Genomic DNA, 21,052 nt, shown 5'->3' with positions numbered 1-21,052 from the left:
TTCAAAGCAGGGAAGGGCTGGTGCAGGGGTCAGGGCACGCCTCCAGCAGGAGCTCCATACCCGGTGCCTCCACGTGACGGCATAAGCCCAGGCAGAGGGGCATCCCAGAGAGTGTTCCAGCTCTGGGCCAGGGCTGAAGGCAGGGCCTGCCTGGGCAGCAGAGGGCCTCAGCGGGCCAAGGCGAAGCCAATGCGGTTGTTACGACGATCAAACTCTGTGTAGAACTTTCGGATAAAGGTGGCGCCCAGGGCCCAGGTGGGTCCAGTGGGTGGTGGGATATCCATGGCGTGGATGGCCAGTGTGCACAGCTTTTTACTGCTGTAGGATTCCTGCAGGAAGGGGAGAGTTTCTCCTTACCCAGCACCTCAGCATTCTCCTGTCACCGTGCCTGACCCCAGCAGCTGTCTTCAGTCACATTCCGCCTTCTCGCCCCCTTTCCCCTAGCCACCCGGAGCCTCCCTCACTTCTTGGCCGTTTTTGCTCCGTCATGGGCTGCACCACTGCTGCATTTAGGTCCCGTGCTAGATGCCAGGCAAACAGTGCATCGGGCCCCATACTTCCTATAGTAGCCCACGGTTCACCTTAGCTTCTGACCCTAGACAAGCTCTTCAACTTCTCTAAGCCTATTGGTGATGAAAAGAGGATCAGAATGCAGGAGCCTAAGATTACCAGGAGCATTTGATAAGAAAATGGAGATGAGGGAACAGGCCCTGTGATTCCCAAACGTGGCCACACATTGGAATCACCTGGGGAGACCAAGCCCCGGGTACCACTCCTAGAGGTTCTGATTTAATAGGTATGGGATGTGGCCCCGGTACCAGGATTTTTTTTCAGAGCTCTCCAGGTGACACGCACAGCCAAGTTTGAGAACTATGATTCTAACATAACCGAGCCCTGTAATCTTTTCCCCTTTGGGGGTCTCTGTCCAGCCTTCCTCCCTGCCACCGAGGGGGCCCACTCAAACCTCACCTGAAATACATAGTCCGCGCTGGTGAGCGTGTATTCTTTGCCGCCCAGGTGGAAAGCGATGTCCGGGAGTGTAGGGCCCTCGTTACACTTCACAACGTACTGTGGTGGGGGGCAAAGGGAGCCTTCTTGAGTGTGGAAGGCATCTCAGCAGACAAGGGGTCCTGCACTGGCGGCCTGGCCTCTCTCCGTGAGTGACTGGCCACACATGTAAAGTGTGAGGTGAACAAGCGAAGGCCTGAGATGGCCTCTTTTGGGACCTCATGCTGCCTGGGGGATTTGTGAGCGAAGACCAGGTGGCGCTCCCCCGACCCGTGGCACCTTCCCTCTTTGGCTTCTTACATCAAACAGCCTCTTCTTGGCCCCCAGAGCCTCCATGAGCTTCTCTATGGAGCTGGTAGAACCCGAGATGTAGGATGCACCCGTGTCCACCAGTGCCAGGCAGCCGTCCTCACAGAGCAAGGTGGATGACCCCACAGACACCCTGGGGGAAGCCACAGTCGGTCAGACAGACAGAAGGCCAATGGGCACCTCCAGGCTGCATGTCCTTCCTGAGTGTGGGTGGATGGGTGGAGCCCATGCTGGTGGCCCACTGAGGCAGTGAGTGGAGGGGGGAAGGTACTGTCGCTCTCCACTGCTTCTCCCCGGGTCCCTCCCTTCTCTGTTCCCCAGGCTGGACAGAGCAGGCAGAGAGCAAATGGTGGCTGTGCTTAAGAAGTGGCTGCGTTGGAAAGAGGGCAGGATGCCCCTTCCCCACCCTCCCCAACCCCAGTGACGACAGCAATTTTTGGAGCCTGGGGAGTGTTGAGGATTTCTGACCCCTTCATTGGAATCTGCCAGAGGCCAGTCCTGATGAGGTTGATATAGTGGAAATTCCCTTCATAATGCTGTGGGTCGCTGCCTCCCAGCACAATCTGTCCTCCCAGCGATTGGGAATTCCTAAAGGAGAGATCAGAAGCTCTTGGAAACCCATAACCTCCACGACCCAGGGACTCAGGCAATCGGGGAAAGTTGGGCAAGGGTGCAGGGCAGGACAGAGGGCTCTAGGGCAGGGGCATGTGGGACAGCCAGCCAGCGCGGACTACTGCTTCTCTGCCTTTCTTGCACCTCCCCAAGCCCAACCAGAGGGTGTTGCAGGGTAGTCCAACTGTGCCCCCAAAAGCATCCCCAGAGAGGTCACAGGAAAGGAGCAGGTTCAAGGACTGTGAGTGGATTGAACAAGACACAAATGGACGCCCTGCACTCGGGGCTGGGTGGCTGCTGATTGAGCAGTGCGTGGGAGGGGACCCTGGGGAGGCTGTTGGGTGTGGGGTGGGTAGGGGGATGGAGAGAGCTGGAAGGAGGGACAGAGAACTTCGCGATCTAGTGGAGGCTGGGCTTGCTGATTCGAGTTGTGGGCCGGTGGTGTGTGGGATTCTAGGTCAGGTGCTCAGGGAATACTGGAAGGTCACAGCCATGGGGGGGGTCCTTTCTCCTTACTCGGAATCTCTGCAGAGAAAGAGAGACAGCAGAAAGGAAGCTTCATTTTACCTCATCAGCCCTGCTGTTTGGCAGGGTGGGTGTTCTGTACTCTTCGCTCTTCAGGCAATGGAGTCACCAAGAGGTGGAGTCTCCTGCCTGAGGTTACCGAGGCCGTGAGTGAACAAGCATGGCACTGGAGCCAGGCTCCGGGTGCCCAGTCTGGAGTTTTCCTTCCCTCCACGTTGCACTTGGCTCAGGGACTACCGTAGGCCTATTCTCCAGGGCATGCATGTGTGTGTGATGTGTTTTTCCAGAATTCATACTAGCATTCACCCATGCACAATGTGTGCATGGGTGTGTAGGTGTCCATATGTTATTTTGTGCTTGTGTTTCTACAAATTCAGAATGTATGCATATGTGCCAGCACAAATTCCCTCCTGCTCCTCTACCAACACTTCAGGATCGCTCCAGATGTTCCCTCCTTCCCATCCCAAGTTAAAGGAAGAGGCCGGCCCTCTCCTCCGAAAGCCTGGCTTCTTCCTGTCTGCTGGATCCTCCTCTCTTCCAGGGCCTCCAAGTTTCGGTGCCCCAACTTAGCTCCTCCTCTTTCCACATTTTTAATCTCTTTCTTTCCATTGGCTTCTTCCTCCACCTCTAGGCATCACCCGAGCATCCTCTAGCATTTTAAAACACCCACCCTTCCTCGCCTGCTCTGGATCTCACCCCACACACCACCCCCATTCCCTTCCCCGTTGAATTTCCCAGGGCAGCCTATATCTCATGACCTCCACTTCCTGTCACCCACGTCTGCCTCTTAACTGCTTGTCATCTGGCCTTGTCCCCACCTCCTCCAAAACGCTCTTCTGAAGACCACCCCGGACTGCAGAGCCAGCAGTTGGCTTTTTCTCAAGGCCTCCCTTCCTATCACCAAACCAGAGACTCCTCTCCATTCATTCTGAGATGTCTCCGGACTCCGATCCTCTCCCCTATTCTCTTTTTTTTTTTTTTTTTTTTTTTTTTTTGAGATGAAGCCTCACTCCGTTGCTCAGGCTGGAGCGCAGTGGTATAATCTCGGCTCACTGCAACCTCCACCTCACCTCAAGCTATTCTTCTGCCTCAGCCTCCTGAGTAGCTGGGGCTACAGATGTGTGCGACCACACTTGGCTAATTTTTGTATTTTCAATAGAGACGGGGCTTCACCATATTGGCCAGGCTGGTCTCAAACTCCTGACCTTGTGATCCACCCACCTTGGCCTCCCAAAGTGCTGGGATTACAGGAGTGAGCCACTGAGCCTGACCTCCTCTCCTCTATTCTTTTTGCCACTGGCCTTGTGTTCTTACCCTTGTGATTATTATTATTATTATTTTGAGACTGGAGCTCACTCTGTTGCCTTAGCTGGAGTGCAGTGGCACAATCACGACTCACTGCAGCCTTAACTCCTGGGCCCAAGTGATCCTCTCGCCTCGGCCCCCCTCAGAGTGCTGGGATTCAGTCGTGAGCCACTGCTCCCAGCCCCTCTTATCTCCAACTCATGCCATCTTCCTAAGCCCAGCAGTTTGGAGTAAAGCCCAACCCTCTGCAAGGGCTGACAACAGCTTCCCCAAGGCTGGCTGAGCTGCATATAAGCTCAGCCTAGAACTGAAAAGCGTCCATGGTTTCAGCACCACACTCGCTGCCTGCCTGTGACACTCATTACGTTGGAATATGTCTTGTCTTCCCTGTTAGCCTGTAAGCGCTATGTGGGTAAGGAGTGTGGATTCTGCCTTGATCACTACGTTCACTGCTGTACCCCCAGAGCCTACCACGGTGCTTGGCACACAGCATTTACTGAATGGATGAGTGAGCAAACAAACAAATGAGGGATCTAATGGATGACCGAGGTTGCCTGTCTCTGTGTGGGAGGAGCCGTGGCCCTCACAGGCAGGGCTCCAGGTCACAGAAACACCTTATTTTCCACCATCCCCACCTGGCATCTCCTCTTGCTCCAGAGTGGCACTGTCTATTAGAATGTCCTGCCATGCTGGGAATGTTCTCTGTCCACACTGTCCAAGACCGTAGTTACTAGCCACCACGGCCGCCGAGCATTTGACATGTGGCTAGTGCAACTAAGAGCCACTTGTTGAGTGCCTAATTCATGCTTAACTGTACCAAATTAATTTAAATTTCAGTCGTAGCTTCCATATTTGCTAATGCAGCTCTAGATACAGAATAGCCGTCACCTACTCACAACCAATTCTGGCCCAGACCTTCTTTCCGCTCCCCAGCTCTTCTCCCCTTGCCTCCCCCACCTCAGCCCCTGGTGTCCCTGGGGTCCCTGGGGTCCCAGGCCCCACCTGTTATAGTAGAAAGAGAAGACATCTTCTTTTAGCACCCCTTGGGAGATGATGTTGTCGAAGAGAGGGGTGACCCTGCCAATGGCCTGTTCAATGAAGCCCATGCCCACAACCCCATCAAACTCAGCCAGCATGAAGGGTAAGGCGGGCATCTCCGTGACCTCTCCAAATGTCTGCGTCACCGTGATTCCACCCACCTGTGGGAGGAAGGACCAGAGGAGACCAAGCCCACTGCCCACTCCTTGGCTGGAGTCTGGTCTAGGCTTCTACACTAGGGATCCCAGGGGCACACACGCTCCAGGGGACAGAAATCAGGGTAAGAATATTTCCTAGACCCTGCACGCATACACTCTGTGCCAATACACATCTCTGCTGCGGAGCCCAGAGAGAGCCGGAGTTGACCAGGGACTGGACAGCAGAGGTTGAGAGGGTGGTCCTGCCAAGCAGCAAAAGAGAAGCTGCCAAAGCTCCCCACCACCTCCCCAGTGGTCTGGCATTCATGCCCGGCCGTACTGGGTCTCGGCCTTCTCCCTTATCGTGGGTGAAGAGTTTCTCCAGCACAACCAAGCTTGCTCTTCTTCCTCCTTTATACCTGAGCTCACAGAAAAAGGGAGGGAGGCAGAAATCACCCGGATTTCCTCTCAGGTTCCATGTGTACCCCTCCCCTAAGTGATGGAGCAGGGGCTGAGAAACTCCAGAATGAGGAAAGGCTCAGACATGGGCCAAATAAAAAGAAAAGCAGGCCTTGACGCAATTCCCAAGGTCAACCTCAACGGTGACCTTAAAATCTATGACTGACGCTAAAACTCACCCGGCCCCTGCCCCTGGATTTCAGTGTAAGGTGTAGCTAAGAGCCCAGTCAGAGTTGGTGAACTTGGACAAGTGACTTGACTGCAGCTGTGGGGCTCAGGACAAGCCCTATGTTAGATAAAGTTAAGTTAGATGCAAAAGCCTCTGTAAGTCACCCAGCGGTGAGCCTGTGGCCCAGGCTTGCTCCCCCACAGGTACTGCTATTTTGCAGCTCCCGTCAGATGCGGCAGAGCAGGGTGTTCCTCAGCTCCCCAGGCTTCGAGTGGGGTGCAGTGCACCTCCCCCTAGGTGTGGCCCATGGAGGGTTGGGAGAGGCCTGGGAACAGAAGGGGTGGGGGGCAGATGACCTAGGGCGGCCCCACTTACAGTGATGACGTCCTGGCTCAGAAAGCCACTGACTGTTCCTGTTGAATAGCGGAGGGTAAGTTCCGTCCCGTTGTGCTTATAGCTGGAGGAATCCGAAGCATCGAAGAGCTTGTGATACGCTGGGGAACACAGGCTCAGGTTTGTCCAATGGTGGCCCAGACAGGGGGACTCGGAGGCAGGGTGCATTATGGGTATGGCTGGTGTGGCTTAGGACTTAGCTTAGATGCAGGGATGAGTGGCCCTAGGGTCAGGGGGCTTGGACTATGTGCTTCATCAATCAAAGACTGGCTTTCTTGGGCCATCCCTCATGTGCCCATACCTCGAGAATTTTGTCCTAAATGAAGGAATTTGAAGTAATCACTACACCGATAGCAGCAGAGAAGATGCTGCCACAGAGTAAGTGCACAATAAGAGGTTGTTGATTAAGACTAGGGATGGAATCTGGGTGTGGTGGCCCAGGCCTGCAATCTCAGCACTTTGGGAGGCTCAAGTGAGTGGGTCACCTGAGGTCAGGAGTTCGAGACCAGCCTGGCTAACATGGTGAAACCCTGTCTCTACCAAAAATACCAAAAAATTAGCTGGGTATAGTGGCAGGAGCCTGTAATCCCAACTACTCAGGAGGTTGAGGCAGGAGGATCATTTGAACCCAGGAGATGGAGGTTGCCGTGAGCCAAGATCACACCATTGCACTCCAGCCTGGGTAACAAGAGCGAAACTCCAGCTCAAAAAAAAAAAAAAAAAAAAAAGTCTAGGGGTGGAAGAGTTCTGAGTTCCTGCAATGGGTTTGAGAATTCAGTCCTGTCTCAATTTCAGGAAGACTGGAGAGTGGCCTTCTGGGTGGCCAGGGGTTCTTGGAGCTTGCCTTTTTTTTTTTTTTTTATTCTTTTACCTTGGTGGCTATATCAGAAAAATGGGAGCCATCTGCCTCTCTCCCCTAAGTGTCAGTGGGCACAGAGGCAGAGAGGAAGCCACTACCTTGGTGGTAACGGGGATGGAGCTGGGTAAGGGGCAGGATTGCTCATGCACAGCAGGGCAGGGGGACTGGGGAGAGGCGCCGTGGGCCTTAGGTCTTACCACAGGCAGTGTAGAGACGGCTGCACTTGGAGGACGGGACCCAAACATTGGACGAACCAGTGTCAAAGACAACTTTGAAGATCTGGGGTGGGGTGCCGATGCCAATCTCACCATAGTACTGGGTCTGTGGGGGTAAATAGAAAGAGAGGGCTGGAGGGGCTCAGGGGAGCTTGGGTCTTGGGGTCTTGCCTGGACCCACTCTTGGCTCTTGGGAGGAGATTTGGCCCAGGTGGGGTCCTATGGCCTCTCTGGGTTTCCATTTTCCTGCAGGAGCTGCTAGGAGGCTTAGCATCATCCCTTGGCATCCCAGAAAGTGAGAGTCTCAGTAAGGCAAGAGGGTGAAATAAAAACATTGAGAATGAAGCAGGAAGGAACCTTGACCCTTGAGGATCTGCTAGGGCAGGAAGCCCCCCGTGCTGGGCCAGGTCACAGAAACCCCCACCTGAGTCACATAGCCCTTCCCACCCACCTGTGACACCTGGGCTGAGGCCTGGGTTGAGTTCCAAACCTAACCCTGCCCCTGACTGGCTCCTGAGTGCCTTTCTGTCTTCTGTGGTCAGGCCTTCCAGCTGGAAAATGAGATTTTTTTTTTTTTTTTTTTTTTTGAGATGGAGTTTCGCTCTTGTTGCCCAGGCTGGAGTGCAATGGTGTAGTCTTGGCTCACTGCGACCTCTGCCTCCCAGGTTCAGGCAGTTCTTCTGCTTCATTCTCCTGAATAGCTGGGATTATAGGCATGCACCTCCATGCCCGGCTAATTTTGTGTTTTTAGTAGAGACAGGATTTCTCCATTTTGGTCAGGCTGGTCTCGAACTCCCAACCTCAGGTGATCCTCCTGCCTCCACCTCCCAAAGTGCTGGGATTACAAGTGCGAGCCACCGCACCCGGGGGAAAGTGGGAATTTTCTGGGGTGCTCACGTGCTCCTCAGCACCTTAGTCAAACACAGCATGGAGAGGGTGGGACCTGTAGCAAAGAAAGCCCTAGACCGTGAGGGAAAGGAGGGAGAGAGGGAGCGAAGGGCCGAGCCAGGCACTCACGTCCATGTAATTGGTGAGGATCACAGAGGAGGTGACGTTGACAAGGGCCATCCTCTCAGGTCCAAGCCTGGCCATATCCACACCTCGTTCCTTCAGGCTTTCTCGGATTGAGGGCATTCTCTTAAGGGAGATCCTGGCCCAGGGTGGAGGAGGCACAAATAAAAAAGTGTGTACTTGCACCCTAATGAGAGGGTCCTCCAGGCCAAACCCCTGCTTTAGTACAAACGCCTCTAACGCCTCTAATGCAGCCACGTGGAAATCACTTCTGTCCCTGAGGGCCTCTGGAGCATTTATGAGAGTTACCGCTTGTCAAGAGTCAATTTAGAAGAGTCGGCTGCCCTGGGATTAAATAACCCTGAAGTGACTTCCTTCTGTTGTCTAATTTTGATTAGACAAGGCCATTTGTTATGGTCCGTTCATTCATTCATTCATTCATTCATTCATTTATTCCATAATCACCTGCTGAACAACTACTTTGTGCCTCACTGTACTGGAAACTGGAGCTAGAACGATAACGATCTGACTGCCTTTAAGGAATTTGAGCTGGCGGGAGGGCAGAGGGGAAGCAGGCACAGACATTCCCTCTAAGGAGATGAAGGCCAGGGAGTGCCTCTGTCAAAACTGGGGGCTGGCGGGGAGACAGTGCCATGGGAGGCCGCTAGGTGGCAGCAGATGCCCGCAGCCGCTGAGAGGTTTCCAGGACACCTGGCGACAGGCATCCAGCCAGGGCTGTGGTGGAGTGAAGCCCCTGAGCTGGGTTGGGCCTAGAGAGATGCCAGCATCTCCAGAGCACCATGCACCTCGTCCTTGGAGAGATGTGTCCCAGTCTCTTGGCTTCTTGTCCAGTTGTTTTCCCATCACCTTTGAGAGGCAGAATGAAAGAGACCTGGGAAACGGACTGCACTGAGCTGCTGCTGAATGAATGCACACCAGCATTGTACACACACCCATGCAGGCGCACAGCAACTCTGCACACTAGCTGTCATCCGTTTTATAGATGAGAAAATGAAGCCTCACAGGGATGAAGGTGACTCAGAAATGCTGGAGCAAGGATTCAGAGCATGTCTCGGCCCTATTTCCTATATAGAGTCCCCTGAGTCCTGACATAAAGGCTGTTTGCCAAAACCCAGAGGAAGATGTCTCTAGCTGTTTTACCAGAAGGTCCCAGGATGGAAGCCAGAAGGTCCCAGTTAGCTCTGCACTAGACTTTGCCACACACACGGAGACACGGAGATTCCCTCTTTCGTCTCAGCGGCTGGTCCCCCTACACTCACGTTGCCCTCTCCTTCCGTCCTGTATCCCGTGCATTCTACTTACCCCCATTTGCCCATGAACATGAATGCAACTCTTATGCCTAGCAGCATGGTATTGTAACAGAAATGATCTGTCATCTTCCTATCACAGTTGACTGTTACCACATATTTTCATAATCATCATTTTATTCGATCTCCTGAGGTGGATGACTTTATGACTCCCACTTTACAGATGGGAAAATGGAGGATCAGAGATGTGACTCTAAAGAGGTTGCATTTCCCGCCATTTACTCCGGACAAACAGCCTGTGCTTTGGACTTCTTTTTGCCATTTCCCTTCCAGAAAATTCTTCCCTTTTCCCCTTCCTTTTCCCCCCAGTTCTTTAATTCTTCAAGGCCCAACATGTACCCCCACCTCCAGGAAGCTTGCCCCAAGACCTCCAGCCCACACTGGCCTCACCTTTCCTTGGGCTTCTGCTCTGTTTTTCCTTGGGTCTCACCGCCTGCACTCTGCAGCTTGTGGAACTGGCACCATACGGTGGTGAAGACAGTGGTTGCGGGGGGCATGCGTGAATCCCCTTGCCACCTGCGTGATTCTGAGAAAGCTACCTAACCCCTCTGGGCCTCCACGCCTCCATTAACTCCTTTCTAAAAATGGGTCTAATGGTAGTCCCTACCTCAGAGTCACCATGCAGATGAAACCATGTGCCCACTGCTCAATAACTGTAAATTGTGAGTGTGTATATGCACATGTCCACCTTGCAAATGGAGCTCATTCATTCTGCTGCCCCAAGTACCTCGCATGATGTTCTGCACAGAGCAGGTAGCAGAATTCCTATACTTCTGTTTCAATAGCTGGATTCCCTCTCCACCCCTTGCCCAATTCCATTCTGTTTCTCTTTTGGATGACAACAGGGGAAGATGTCTTTACTTTCCTCTACCTTATCCTGGGGGTGGTGCTGCTTTGAAGCACCCTTCCTCTTACCCCATGCTCACAGCTCAGCAATTCTTCTCTGAGAGCTGCAGAGCAAGGGAAAGCAGCTTTGGAAGCAAAAGGCCCGGTGTGTGCTGAGGCTCAGCCTCTTATATATCACCTCCCTGAACCTCAGCGTCCTCATCTGCAAAGTGGGAATGCTGAATTGTTGGAAACGTGACATGAGATGAAACATGTAAAAAGATCCTGTGAAACCCTAAGCATTTTGTAGGCTTAGCAAGTATTACCATGTTTAAAATGTGCCTTCCTACTTTCAGTACTGCTGGTCACATCTGCTGTCCCCAGATGAAAACGCCTTTCTCTGTGAGGCTTTCTCTCAAACACTGCCTCTTTTCCTTCTTCAGTCTTTTTTTGTTTGTTTGTTTCTTTTTGTTTGTTTGTTTGTTTGTTTGTTTGTTTGTTTTTTGAGACGGAGTTTCGCTCTTGCTGCCCAGGCTGGAGTGCAATGGCGCGATCTCGGCTCACCGCAACCTCCGCCTTCTGGGTTCAGGCAATTCTCCTGCCTCAGCCTCCTGAGTAGCTGGGATTACAGGCACGCGCCACCATGCCCAGCTAATTTTTTGTATTTTTAGTAGAGAAGGGGTTTCACCATATTGAACAGGATGGTCTCGGTCTCTTGACCTTGTGATCCACCCGCCTCGGCCTCCCAAAGTGCTGGGATTACAGGCTTGAGCCACCGCGCCCGGCTTCTTTTTGTTTTTTTTAGGTAAGGTCTGGCTCTATCATCCAGGCTGGAGTGCAGTGGCTCAGTCTCTGCGCACTGCAGCCTCCACCTCCCAGGTTGAGCCGATCCTTTCACTTCAGCCTCCCAAGTAGCTGGGACTACAGGTGTGCACCACCACATCTAGCTAATTTTTGTATTTTTTGTAGCAACAAGGTTTCACCATGTTGCCCGGGTTGGTCTTGAACTCATGAGTTCAAGCGATCCACCCACCTCAGCCTCTCAAGTGCTGAATATACAGGCATGAGCCACCGTTCCCAGCTTTCTTCTTCGGTCTTAAGGAATCGCTTGTTCCCACAGGGCCTGGCTCCTAGTGGAGGCTAGGGTTTTCTCCTCCTAGCTGTGGGCTGCCTACAGCCTTTCTTTTGGTAATTGTAAGACTCTATCCTATAATACTAATAGTAGCTGGGCTCCTAAAACGTGCCCGGCTTTCTATGCCTTATCTCATTAAATCCTCAAGGCAGGCACTGTTATTATCATCCCTGTTTAAAATGGTAAACTGAGACTTGGAGAGGTTAAATAACTTGCCCATGGTTCCAGATCTAGTTTGTTCTGCTAGTGAAGCAAAATTTAAATGAAGGCAATCCATCTCTATAAGCTTTGCAATTAGCCATGATACCACGCTGCTTCCCTGGTAGAGTTAACTGTACTCATGCCCTTTGTTTTTTTTTTTTTTTTTTTTGGAGATGGAGTCTCACTCTGTTGCCCAGGCTGGAGTGCAGTGGTGTAATCTTGGCTCTCTGCAACCTCCACCTCCCAGGTTCAATCAATCCTCCTGCCTCAACTTCTCGAGTAGCTAGGATTACAGGCACATGCAAGCGTGCCCGGCTAATTTTCTTATTTTCAGTAGAGAGGGGCTTTCCTCAGTTGACCAGGCTGTTCTTGAACTCCTGACCTCAAGTGATCCTCCTGCCTCGGCCTCCCAAAGTGCTGGGATTACAGACATGAACCACCATGCCCGGCCACCCATGCCCTTCTTAATAGTCCTTAGTAATCAGGCTGTGAGCTCCTCAAGGGCAAGGGGCATGTCCTAATCATTTCTGAGTTCTTTACAGCGCTTAGCATGGTGCTCTGGGCAGGAAGCAAAAGACACGGCTTCTAGACCTGACTAGTAGTGCCACCTATTCACTGGGCAAGTCTCTTGACCTCTCTGAACAGGTCCATGCCTCTCTATCCAGCTGATTGTAAGGAGTGAATGACATCACATACGGAAAAGCCAGGGTGTTGGGAAGGTGGGAGCCCTGCACCCCTCCCACCCCTTCTCTGATTGCATTACCAATTACCGTTTAAAGGTGATGGTGTCTGTCGGGAGAGCGCAGGTGCAGGAGCCCCAGAGCAGCAGCAGCAGTCCCCAGCGAGGCATCCCTCTCCACACGTCCATGCTTCCCTCAGTCTGGGGCTCTCTGAGATCTGCGGAGGTTCTGCAGCTCCCTTCGTCCTTCTCGTTTTATACATGCCATGCGTGGGGTGATTGCAATTCTGCTCTGTCCTGATTTATTACCCCGGGGCGGATGGCAGGGCAGCCAGCAATAAATCTCACTATGGGACAGAGCTAGGTGGGTGAAGGGTACCCAGGTTTCCAGATGTGGAACAGAGGGTCTGGAGGAAGGAGAGCTGTGGGAAAGCAGTCTTGTGCCCAGTGACGCTAGCAGCCCTCTATCTGGCATGGCCCTGTGACCCCTGAAGCAGGCAAAAGCTGATGAGAAACAGCACTGTCAGGGCCAACATCAAAACCGGGACGAGCATAGAACCTTGCTTCCCAGCTCCCTAGCCCAGACCCATCCCCTATACCCTAGAAGCTCCATCCTCTGTGTTAACTTTGGCTTTGTCCCTATCTGGCTTTTCCCAGGCTACAGCCCAGTTTTTCCATCTAGAACACGGAGGAATCTTCCTGAGTGGTTTCTTGGTGGGAGAAGCAACAGCAGGTTTAATTGTAAGAGTGGAGGGGCCGGGTGCCGCGGTTCACGCCTGTGCCAGCACTTTGGGAGCTGAGGCGGTTGGATCACCTGAGGTCAGGTGGTCAAGATCAACCTGATCAACATGGTGAAACCCGGTCTCTACTAAAATACAAAAGTTAGCTGGGCGTGGGGGCAGGTGCCTGTAATCTCAGCTACTCGGGAGACTGAGGCAAGAGAATTGTTTGAACCCAGGAGGCAAAGGTTGCAGTGAGCCGAGATCGTGCTGTTGCAGTCCAGCCTGGACAAGAGTGAAACTCCATCTCAAAAAAAAAAAAAAAAAAAAAAAAAAGAGTGGAGGGAGACTTAGCATGACTGACTCCATTTTGCCTCTGACCCCCAGGGGTAATATCCTTTAGGTTAAAAGCTTCTGCTTAGCTCTGCACATAGATCAGCTAACTATAGGAGTTTAGCTTGTAGTTCAACTTAAAAAAAAAAAAAAAGTTCTTTCCCCCAAACTAAACCCCAAGGAGATAAGGGAGAATACAGACAAATAATAATGTTATGCTAAAGATTTACAGGAACACTGTGACCTGACCTAGAAAAAAGAAGTTTTACAACCTCCTTGGACCCTCACTGGCACCCAGGTGTCTGCGGTCATGGGGCCCTTCTTCTCCCCAAACCCCTTCTTCTTCCCTCTCCCCTTAACATGAAAAACAGCCTAAAGCTCATGCTGACTGAAGATGGTTCTTTATGATGCTGGTCCACCATCTTGGTTTTCTGGCTTTCTGTCTCAAAAAAAAAAAAAAAAAAAAGAAGAAGAAAAAGGGAATGATGGAATTAGATATGTTTTGCGTGTGTTTTGGCTGCAGTGTGGATTAGCAAGGAGTTGGGATGGTCCAGAATAGTGTGGCATATACCAGGGAGGAGGTCATGGTGCTAGAACTAGCTTGGACTAGGGTACGTGGGCGTGGTGAAGATGAGAAAGATCGGATGGATTTGAGAGAAATTTAGGAAATAGACTCTGCAGGATGTGGTGTATAGAGAGTGGATATAGAGAGTGAGGAAGAGATTGGCTTTTGGAGGCACTCTGGGTACACAGAGCGAATGGACGAGAACCAGGATTTCAGATGGGGAAGAGGGCTGGAGAGAACAATGAGCTTGAGGAACTGTTGAGTATGGATCTCCTCTGAGACATCCCCGGGGTGGTATCAAATGGCGGAGCACAAATAAGCCTGGGTGAAAGATGTATGTGTTATTTGCAGTTGGTGATTAATGCAACAGGTATGAATGAAATTAGCCAGGGAGAAGGTGGGCAGCAGGAAAGCCCAGGACTCTGAGCTTTAATGGACAAGCAGCAGAGGAGAAATCTGCAGAGGAGACCCCAAAGGAGGGGCCAGAGAGGGAGGAGAAGAGCAGCAGGTGTCTCTGAAGTTGCCGGGAGAGACTGGTTAGGGAGAGATGGTGAGCGGCGGTGGGTGCTGCTGCGAGGTGAGGCGAGACTTGGGTTAAAATGGAGACCTGCAGGGCACCGGTGCTGTCCGTGGGAGCTGTTTCGGTGATTCAGAGGGGTAGGAGTCCACACAGGGATGGGTTGATGAGTGATGGGAAGTGCCACTATGTGAATGTTTGTGTCCCCCAAAATGCATAGGTTGAAATTGTAACCTTCAATATGATGGTATTAAGAGGATGGGCCCTTGGAGAGGTGATTAAGTCCTGATGGGATTAATATCCTTATAAAAGGGGCCCAAGGGAGCTCTTTTCCCCTTCCACCAGGTGAGCCAGAGCGAGAAGACACCATTCATGAACCAGGACAAAGGCCGTCGCCACACACTGAATCTGCCAATGCATTGATCTTGAACTTCTCAGACTTCAGAACCGTGAGACATACATTTCTGTGGTTTATAAACTACCCAGTTTATGGCATTTTTAAACAGCAGACTGAACAGACTAGGATAGAAAGTAAGAAGATGAAGACAACAGAGTGTAGGCAGCTATTCTGAAAAGTGGAATCATAAAAAAAGGGGACAGAGGGTGATAGCTGGAGGAGAATGAGGAGCGGGTGAGGGTTTTCTCTTTCTTCCTCCTCCTTCCCTCCCTCTCCTCCTTCTCTCCCTGTCACTCCTTTCTAATGATGGGAGGGAGCTGAGTATATCTAAATGCATAGAAAGCACTCAGTTGAGAGGAAGAGTTAATTAACACAGTAGGATTCCTGGGAGGGAAGGCGTGCACAGGGTGGAAAACAGCGGGATGGCGCGGCCCATCCACTGCAGCAGCGGAAAGGAAGGCGAGGCGTGTGCAGGTGTTGGTGGTTGGCTGGCTTGGCGGTGGAAGCTGAGGACTGCCTGTCTGGTGGCCGTGTATCTTCCCTGACAAGTAGGAAGCAAGGAGCTCTGCTGAGAGTTGGGGATGGAACGGGGTTTGGAGGCATGAGGAAACTGGTGAAGCTCTGGAATCATTATGGAAAGTGGGAAGAAGCTGGCCAGGGAAACCGAGAGGATTTCTGTGAGGAGTGAAGACATTTAATGGCTGGCAATCATGACTTTACAGGAAGCAGGTTGGCCTGATTCTCTGACTCACCCTACCAACACCGCAGTGCTCAGCTCCTTGGATACAGATGTAGAGAAAGGGCACAGCTGGCTTCATCCAGGGCTGGGGTGATCAGAGATGAAGGACAAAAGAATTTAGAGTCTTACCGAATATGTTATCGGACCGGGGCAGTGGCTCATGCCTATAATCCCAGCACTTTGGAAGGCCAAGGCAGGATGATTGCTTGAGCCTGGGATGTTGAGACCAGCCTGGGCAACATAGTGAGACCTCGTCTCTGCAAAACAAATACAATAATTAACCGGGCGTGGTGGTGCCCACTTGCAGTCCCAGCTACTTGGGAGGCTGGGGTGGAGGATTGCTTGAGCCCAGGAGGCTGAAGCTGCAGTGAGCTGTGATTGTTGCCACTGTGCTCCAAGCTGGGTGATGGAGCCAGACCTTGTCTCAAAAAAACAAAACAAAACTGTAATTGAATGAAAAACTGTGGAATATAAGGTGGCTAGAGGAAAGAAGTCAAGACAGGCCAGGACTGGTGATTGGGAAGAAAGTAGATGACCATGGCAGGAGAGAAGAGTGAGCAGGGCTGGTGGGAACAGTTGAATCACAAAGCTGGAAGATGAGCAGGCTGAGCGTCGGCTGCTTGAGATAGTCTGGAGGGGTACTTGTAAGTGATAAGTTCCAAATAGAACATGGCTATGGATAGCTGAAGTAGAGGGGCGGGGTGCAGTTGTCGGAAATGAGGCCCCAAGGGTCTCAGAGGCTCGGGTATGGCCAGGTCACCATCTGCGTGGTTGGTGATGTCATCCAGGAGGTTGCAGAGCACACGGGGTGGAGGAAGTCCTGTGAACCGGTAGCCGAAGTCTTTGATAAATGACAGGGCAGGACCTGCAAGTCCAGTAATGACATCAGGGAGCGTGTGGAGGGTCCAGGACAAAAAAAAAGCAGGTCCTGAAGGGAGGAGGGTCTTCTCCCAGTGTCTCCGTCAGCCTGGGAGGTGAGTGGATTGGTTTCCCCATAATATAGGAACAAGCCAAGACCCAGGAGGGTAACAATGTGTCATGATTTGCGGATGGTAAGTGGCAGAGTGGGGACGTGCAGCTCTCCCGCACCATACCCTGTGTTACTCATGAGTACAGCTACTGAGCTTGAAGGTGAGTGGGTGCCCTGCCCCAGAATCTCACTTGTCTCCACCTCCAGCTCGAAGCCCCTGCTATGCCGGAGGAAGGTCTGTCATGGATCTCAGGAGAGTGCTTAAGAGGGTTGCTGTCTCTTTTCCCACCATGGCTGCAGCCTGTCATAGCCAGTGAGGGTGACTGACCACCCACCCTTTCTCTCCATCTGCTCTCGGCAAACCCTAGAGGAAAGGGAGCAAGGAGCAGGGAGAGGAAGTTGGGAGGCTGTGGGAGCTGGGGTCAGCCTAGGGGCCGCAGCAGAAGATGAGCAACACCGGCCAGCGTACTTGAGCACCTACAGTGTGCTGTGAGGTGCTTTGAATACGACTGGGTTTTGTTCTCCAGGCAGGCTGTGAAGTGGTAACTACCATCCCCACTGTTCAGATGAGGCCAGTGAGGCTGCAGAGAACTTAGAGAAGGACGAGCTGAGGGCTCCACCTTGTGACTCCCTCTCTGTGGCTGTGGGTGCTGGGGACAACTGGCAGAGCCAGCGGGATTCAAAAGGAGAATCCGTAGAGAGTGGTCCAACCCCAAAGAGCTTTTTATGGGGAAAGGCGAGCATTGCTAAGCCCCACACCTAGGATAGTTTAGACTCCAGTACAGTGCGGGAGACCCTCACGTCTATTTTTGGTTAAGATTCAGGACTCTTCTGTGGGAAAACCAGCTCCCAATATACCAACGTGGATTCAGGATCTCTCAAAGTGATGAGTGGTCGGTGAAAAAGAAAAAAAGAAAAAAGACAAAGAAACAGTTTTCTTCAAAGCTGGGCCCAGGGGAGACACCACAGCTGCTCCGTGGTGGATGTCTAACATTCCCCTGAAAACCTCAGTTTTTCATTAGGCTCTTTCGATAGGGGAGGGGGAGTGAGGTTATACAAAGTTTCAGTGTTAATTATACAAAAAGAAACATAAGCAAAAACTGTGGACCAAAGATCACAATATGGTATTGTAAAAGCAGAACAGCGTTAAAAGTTACTTTCTGTCCATCAGCATAAAAACCATAAACCATAGCAGAATAGAGGTTAATTATAAACTTATAATTATCAGCAAGAAAATCATTGGGCTCACAGCTGCAGGGGGAACAGGATCTGACACAGGACAACGGGCCTGACCACAAAGCTGCAAGAAGGGGAGCCTCCCATGCAGGCGGGGAGGAGCAGTGGGAGAAGGAAGACTTTTGCATCCTTATCTCAACCACAGAGGATTGTCCTCGTGACAGACAGTCCGTTGATGAGCACTCCATAAGGGTCACATTCCCTTTCCAGGGTCCGAATCAATATGCCTTTCCTGGGAAAGGAATCTGGGTAAGAAGCCCCTGTGCTACCCGTCCGTCTGCAGGCTGCCTGCAGCGAGAGGCTTAGCACGTGCCATCCTCTCTCTCTGGCAGCCGGGCTATGTGGTTTGTCTTTTACGCAGAGCTCCTGTTTTCCAAGAACAGCTCAGCAGGGCCAAAGTTACAAGCTACATTTTAATTTTTCACACTACTCTTTGTGTCCCCAGGTAAGAGCAGTATAGAGCATAGCAAGTACAGTGAAGCAAATAACTCATCTCGGGCAAACTAAGTTTAAGACAGCACCATACAGGAAATGCCAACCACAGTTTCTTCCCGTCGTCGCAGAAGTCTCGGATTTCGCCAATCCTTCCAGAGGCTTGGAGCTGCTCAGTCACCGCCGAAGGGTCTGGCACATTCTCAACACTCTTCAAGAGCAAAGGCAGGGCCAGGAGATCCAAAGCAGGCAATGTGAAGCCCTGAGCTGCTAGGAGATCTAGGACGCCTGGGGACCCAGCGCTCTCCAGCCAAACATGGCCTCCCTCCCCCATCTATCCCCTGCCTCCTGCGTGTATGCAGCACCACGACCGACCGACCGACCCCGACCGCCATGTGGCCTGAGCCCAGCCATGCATACAGTGAGAATATGAAGCACGAATAACGTCACCAGAAGAAAGAGGAGGAACAAGGACTCTGCTAACTCACTGTGAGACAGGGGGCAAGTACAGACAAGATTTGCAGAGACCACAGGGCAGGCAAGGAAATCAACTTCTAAAAGGGTAACAGGGTCCAAAATGGAAGCCCCTATCTTGTTTCTCCCGGTTTCTACCCCAGTGCACAGCCTGGGAGGGGAACAGCTGGAACGGAGATCCTGAGATCAGAAAACGGGCAAGACAGCCGAGCATGACTGCAAGGTCTGGAGCTGGGACGGGCAAGGGGCCTGCAACCCCGTCCTGAAGGCTGGCCAGGGGCCCTGGAGGAGCTTCGTAGGAAGAGAGAAGCCACATATACAGCCCTCGAGGGAGTCAGAGCCAGCCCTATTTTCTGTGCCCACAGTGTCGATCTGAGGCCGGTGAGATGTGGTGGGAGGGGGAGAATCTGCTTGAGTTCCAGTCTAAGGAGGAACTGTCCAGCGGTCCACACCGCCCAACAAGGCAAGTGCCCTCTGAGGTGGTGAACTTCCTACCTGGGGACAGCCCTGCCTAGGCACTCAGGTGTCAGGGAGCTCCCTGCCGTGGGCAGAGTCAGCCCGGCCAGCCCTGGTGTGTCCCGACTGCCGGGTGGCCTGACCCGTCGCTCTCCCATTTCTGCTGCAGGGGTGGGAGAAAATACAGAAGGGGAGGTGGCGTAGTCAGGAGATTCTCTCCTCGCCACTGAACTTGGGCCTTCCAGTGGTCTGGGCTGCGGATGGAAAAGAGAGCGTGTGGGGACCCTTATCAGGTCCTCTCTTGACCCCTTCTGCCCGGGGTCCAGTTCTTCTCACAAAGGCTTGCCAGGATGCTACGCAAAAGCCCTGGCCTGCGTCACCTCTTGCTCAGGGAAGTGGAGCGGGTGGGGGCAGAGGGAAGGGTCATATTGCCCTGGCCCTTTCCCAGTGGGGCAGAGCCGGGACATGAGAACCAGGCAGGGGAAGCATAAATCCAGTCGATCCCAGCCCCCTCATCTTTCTTCAGATCCCACAACCTCTGGAAATCTCTCAGGACATCAGTGGTCCTCAGGGTTTTTCTTGAAAAACCCAGATCCCACTCTCCTCCATGATAATGAGCCCAGGGAGAGTCAGGTGTTGAGACGAAGCCTGGAGTGGTCAGAGGAGGTCAAGGGTGGAGAGAGGGAAGTCTGGGTGGCATCAAGTGTCTGGTTTGTGCTGTTGTGAAACAGGCATGGACTTATCCTTGGTATTAGCAGTTTAGTAGAAAACTCTTACTGTGGCCTCTGCCCAGGGGTGGTGGTAAAGAGGTAAAAATCGGACTCACTGAGGCTTAGTGTGTGTGAACTAACCATCTCTTGGCCAGTCATGCTTCCATTCATTAAAAAGCAAATGGGTGCGTTTGGATCACCTCTGGGGAAAAAAAAAAAAAAAAAAGCAAATGGGGCCAGGTGTGGTGTGTCACACCTGTAATCCCAGCTACTCAGGAAGCCAAGGTGGGAGAATCTCATGATGCCAGGAATTCAAGGCCAGCTTGGGTGACATAGAGATCCCCTGTGTCTAAAAATAATTTCTTTAAATTAGCCAGGCATGGGGGCACACACTTGTAGTCCCAGTTACTTGGGAGGCTGAGGAAGGAGGATAGCTTAAGCCCAAGAGTTGGAGGCTGCAGTGAGCTGTGGCTGGGCCTTCGCACTCCAGGTAGGTGACACAGTAAGACCTTGTCTCAAACAAAACAAGCGAATGAGCAAGCAAGCAGTGAGATCAACAGTGGCCACGCCTCTCTTCCATCCGTCTCCTTCCTGCATCACGCTTCACTCCCCATCCCTGAAGAACCCCAGCTGGCTCTAGAGGAATTTTCCAATCAGATGGGGCGCTGAACTCTGCAGGTAGAGATGAGCAACTGGGGCCTTGAGAGGGAAAGAAAGACCCAGAATGGAATTCTGTATCCATCCAGGGCTGCCTTGTGTGGGTGGACCCACCTGAAGGCATAATTACTCAGAGAGCTCTGGGCACGTCGTGGGCAGGAACAGAAGAACCTTGGGATGGAGGTGATGAGGAGAGCCCAGCGTGCTGAGTTGTTTGTCCTGGGAACCTTAAAGGGACAGCTATTCAGCCACAGGGTTGGGGTGATCCCAACCTGAGGCCTGTTTAAGTGGCAACCCAGGAAAATCGAAGGCAGGTTACACAGGTCTCAGGATCTGCAGGGGCCTGGGGCAGGAGAGGATTGGCAAGGGGCTGGGGGCTTGGTGGGATAGCCTGATTGAAGGGTGTTCCTAAAATGAGATGCACCCACCGTGGTGAAACCAGACATCCATACCCTGAGGCATGAAAGCTAGAAACAGAGAAAACTGCTTTTCCTCAACGGCGCCAGGAGTCTGTTTTGTCGTCGGACAAGGTTAAGCTGGAAGGTTCCTTTTCCAGAGGAGGGTGTGGCAGCACAGCAGTGTTTTGTGTGTGTGTGTGTGTGTGTGTGTGTGTGTGTAGAGGGGGTGACAGGAGGGTGGTGA

The 21,052-nt window shown here is 52.2% G+C and overlaps 1 protein-coding gene across 1 annotated transcript; it reads right to left on the bottom strand.

The window, feature by feature from the left end:
• REN (renin) lies at positions 1-12,415 on the bottom strand. Its single transcript, XM_003938315.3, has 10 exons — positions 12,297-12,415; positions 8,047-8,179; positions 7,012-7,135; positions 5,938-6,056; positions 4,762-4,958; positions 2,446-2,454; positions 1,786-1,905; positions 1,309-1,450; positions 970-1,068; positions 1-329 (listed from the first exon to the last, which is right to left on the bottom strand). The coding sequence occupies exons 1-10, from the start codon at positions 12,392-12,394 to the stop codon at positions 168-170; spliced, it is 1,203 nt and encodes a 400-aa protein (XP_003938364.3). The 5' UTR covers positions 12,395-12,415; the 3' UTR covers positions 1-167.
• Positions 12,416-21,052: the final 8,637 nt, after the last annotated feature.

This window comes from Saimiri boliviensis, chromosome 14, assembly GCF_048565385.1.
Source record: "Saimiri boliviensis isolate mSaiBol1 chromosome 14, mSaiBol1.pri, whole genome shotgun sequence".
In the NCBI taxonomy this organism is placed as follows: Eukaryota; Metazoa; Chordata; class Mammalia; order Primates; family Cebidae; genus Saimiri; species Saimiri boliviensis.
This window is presented reverse-complemented; position numbering and strand designations above follow the sequence as displayed.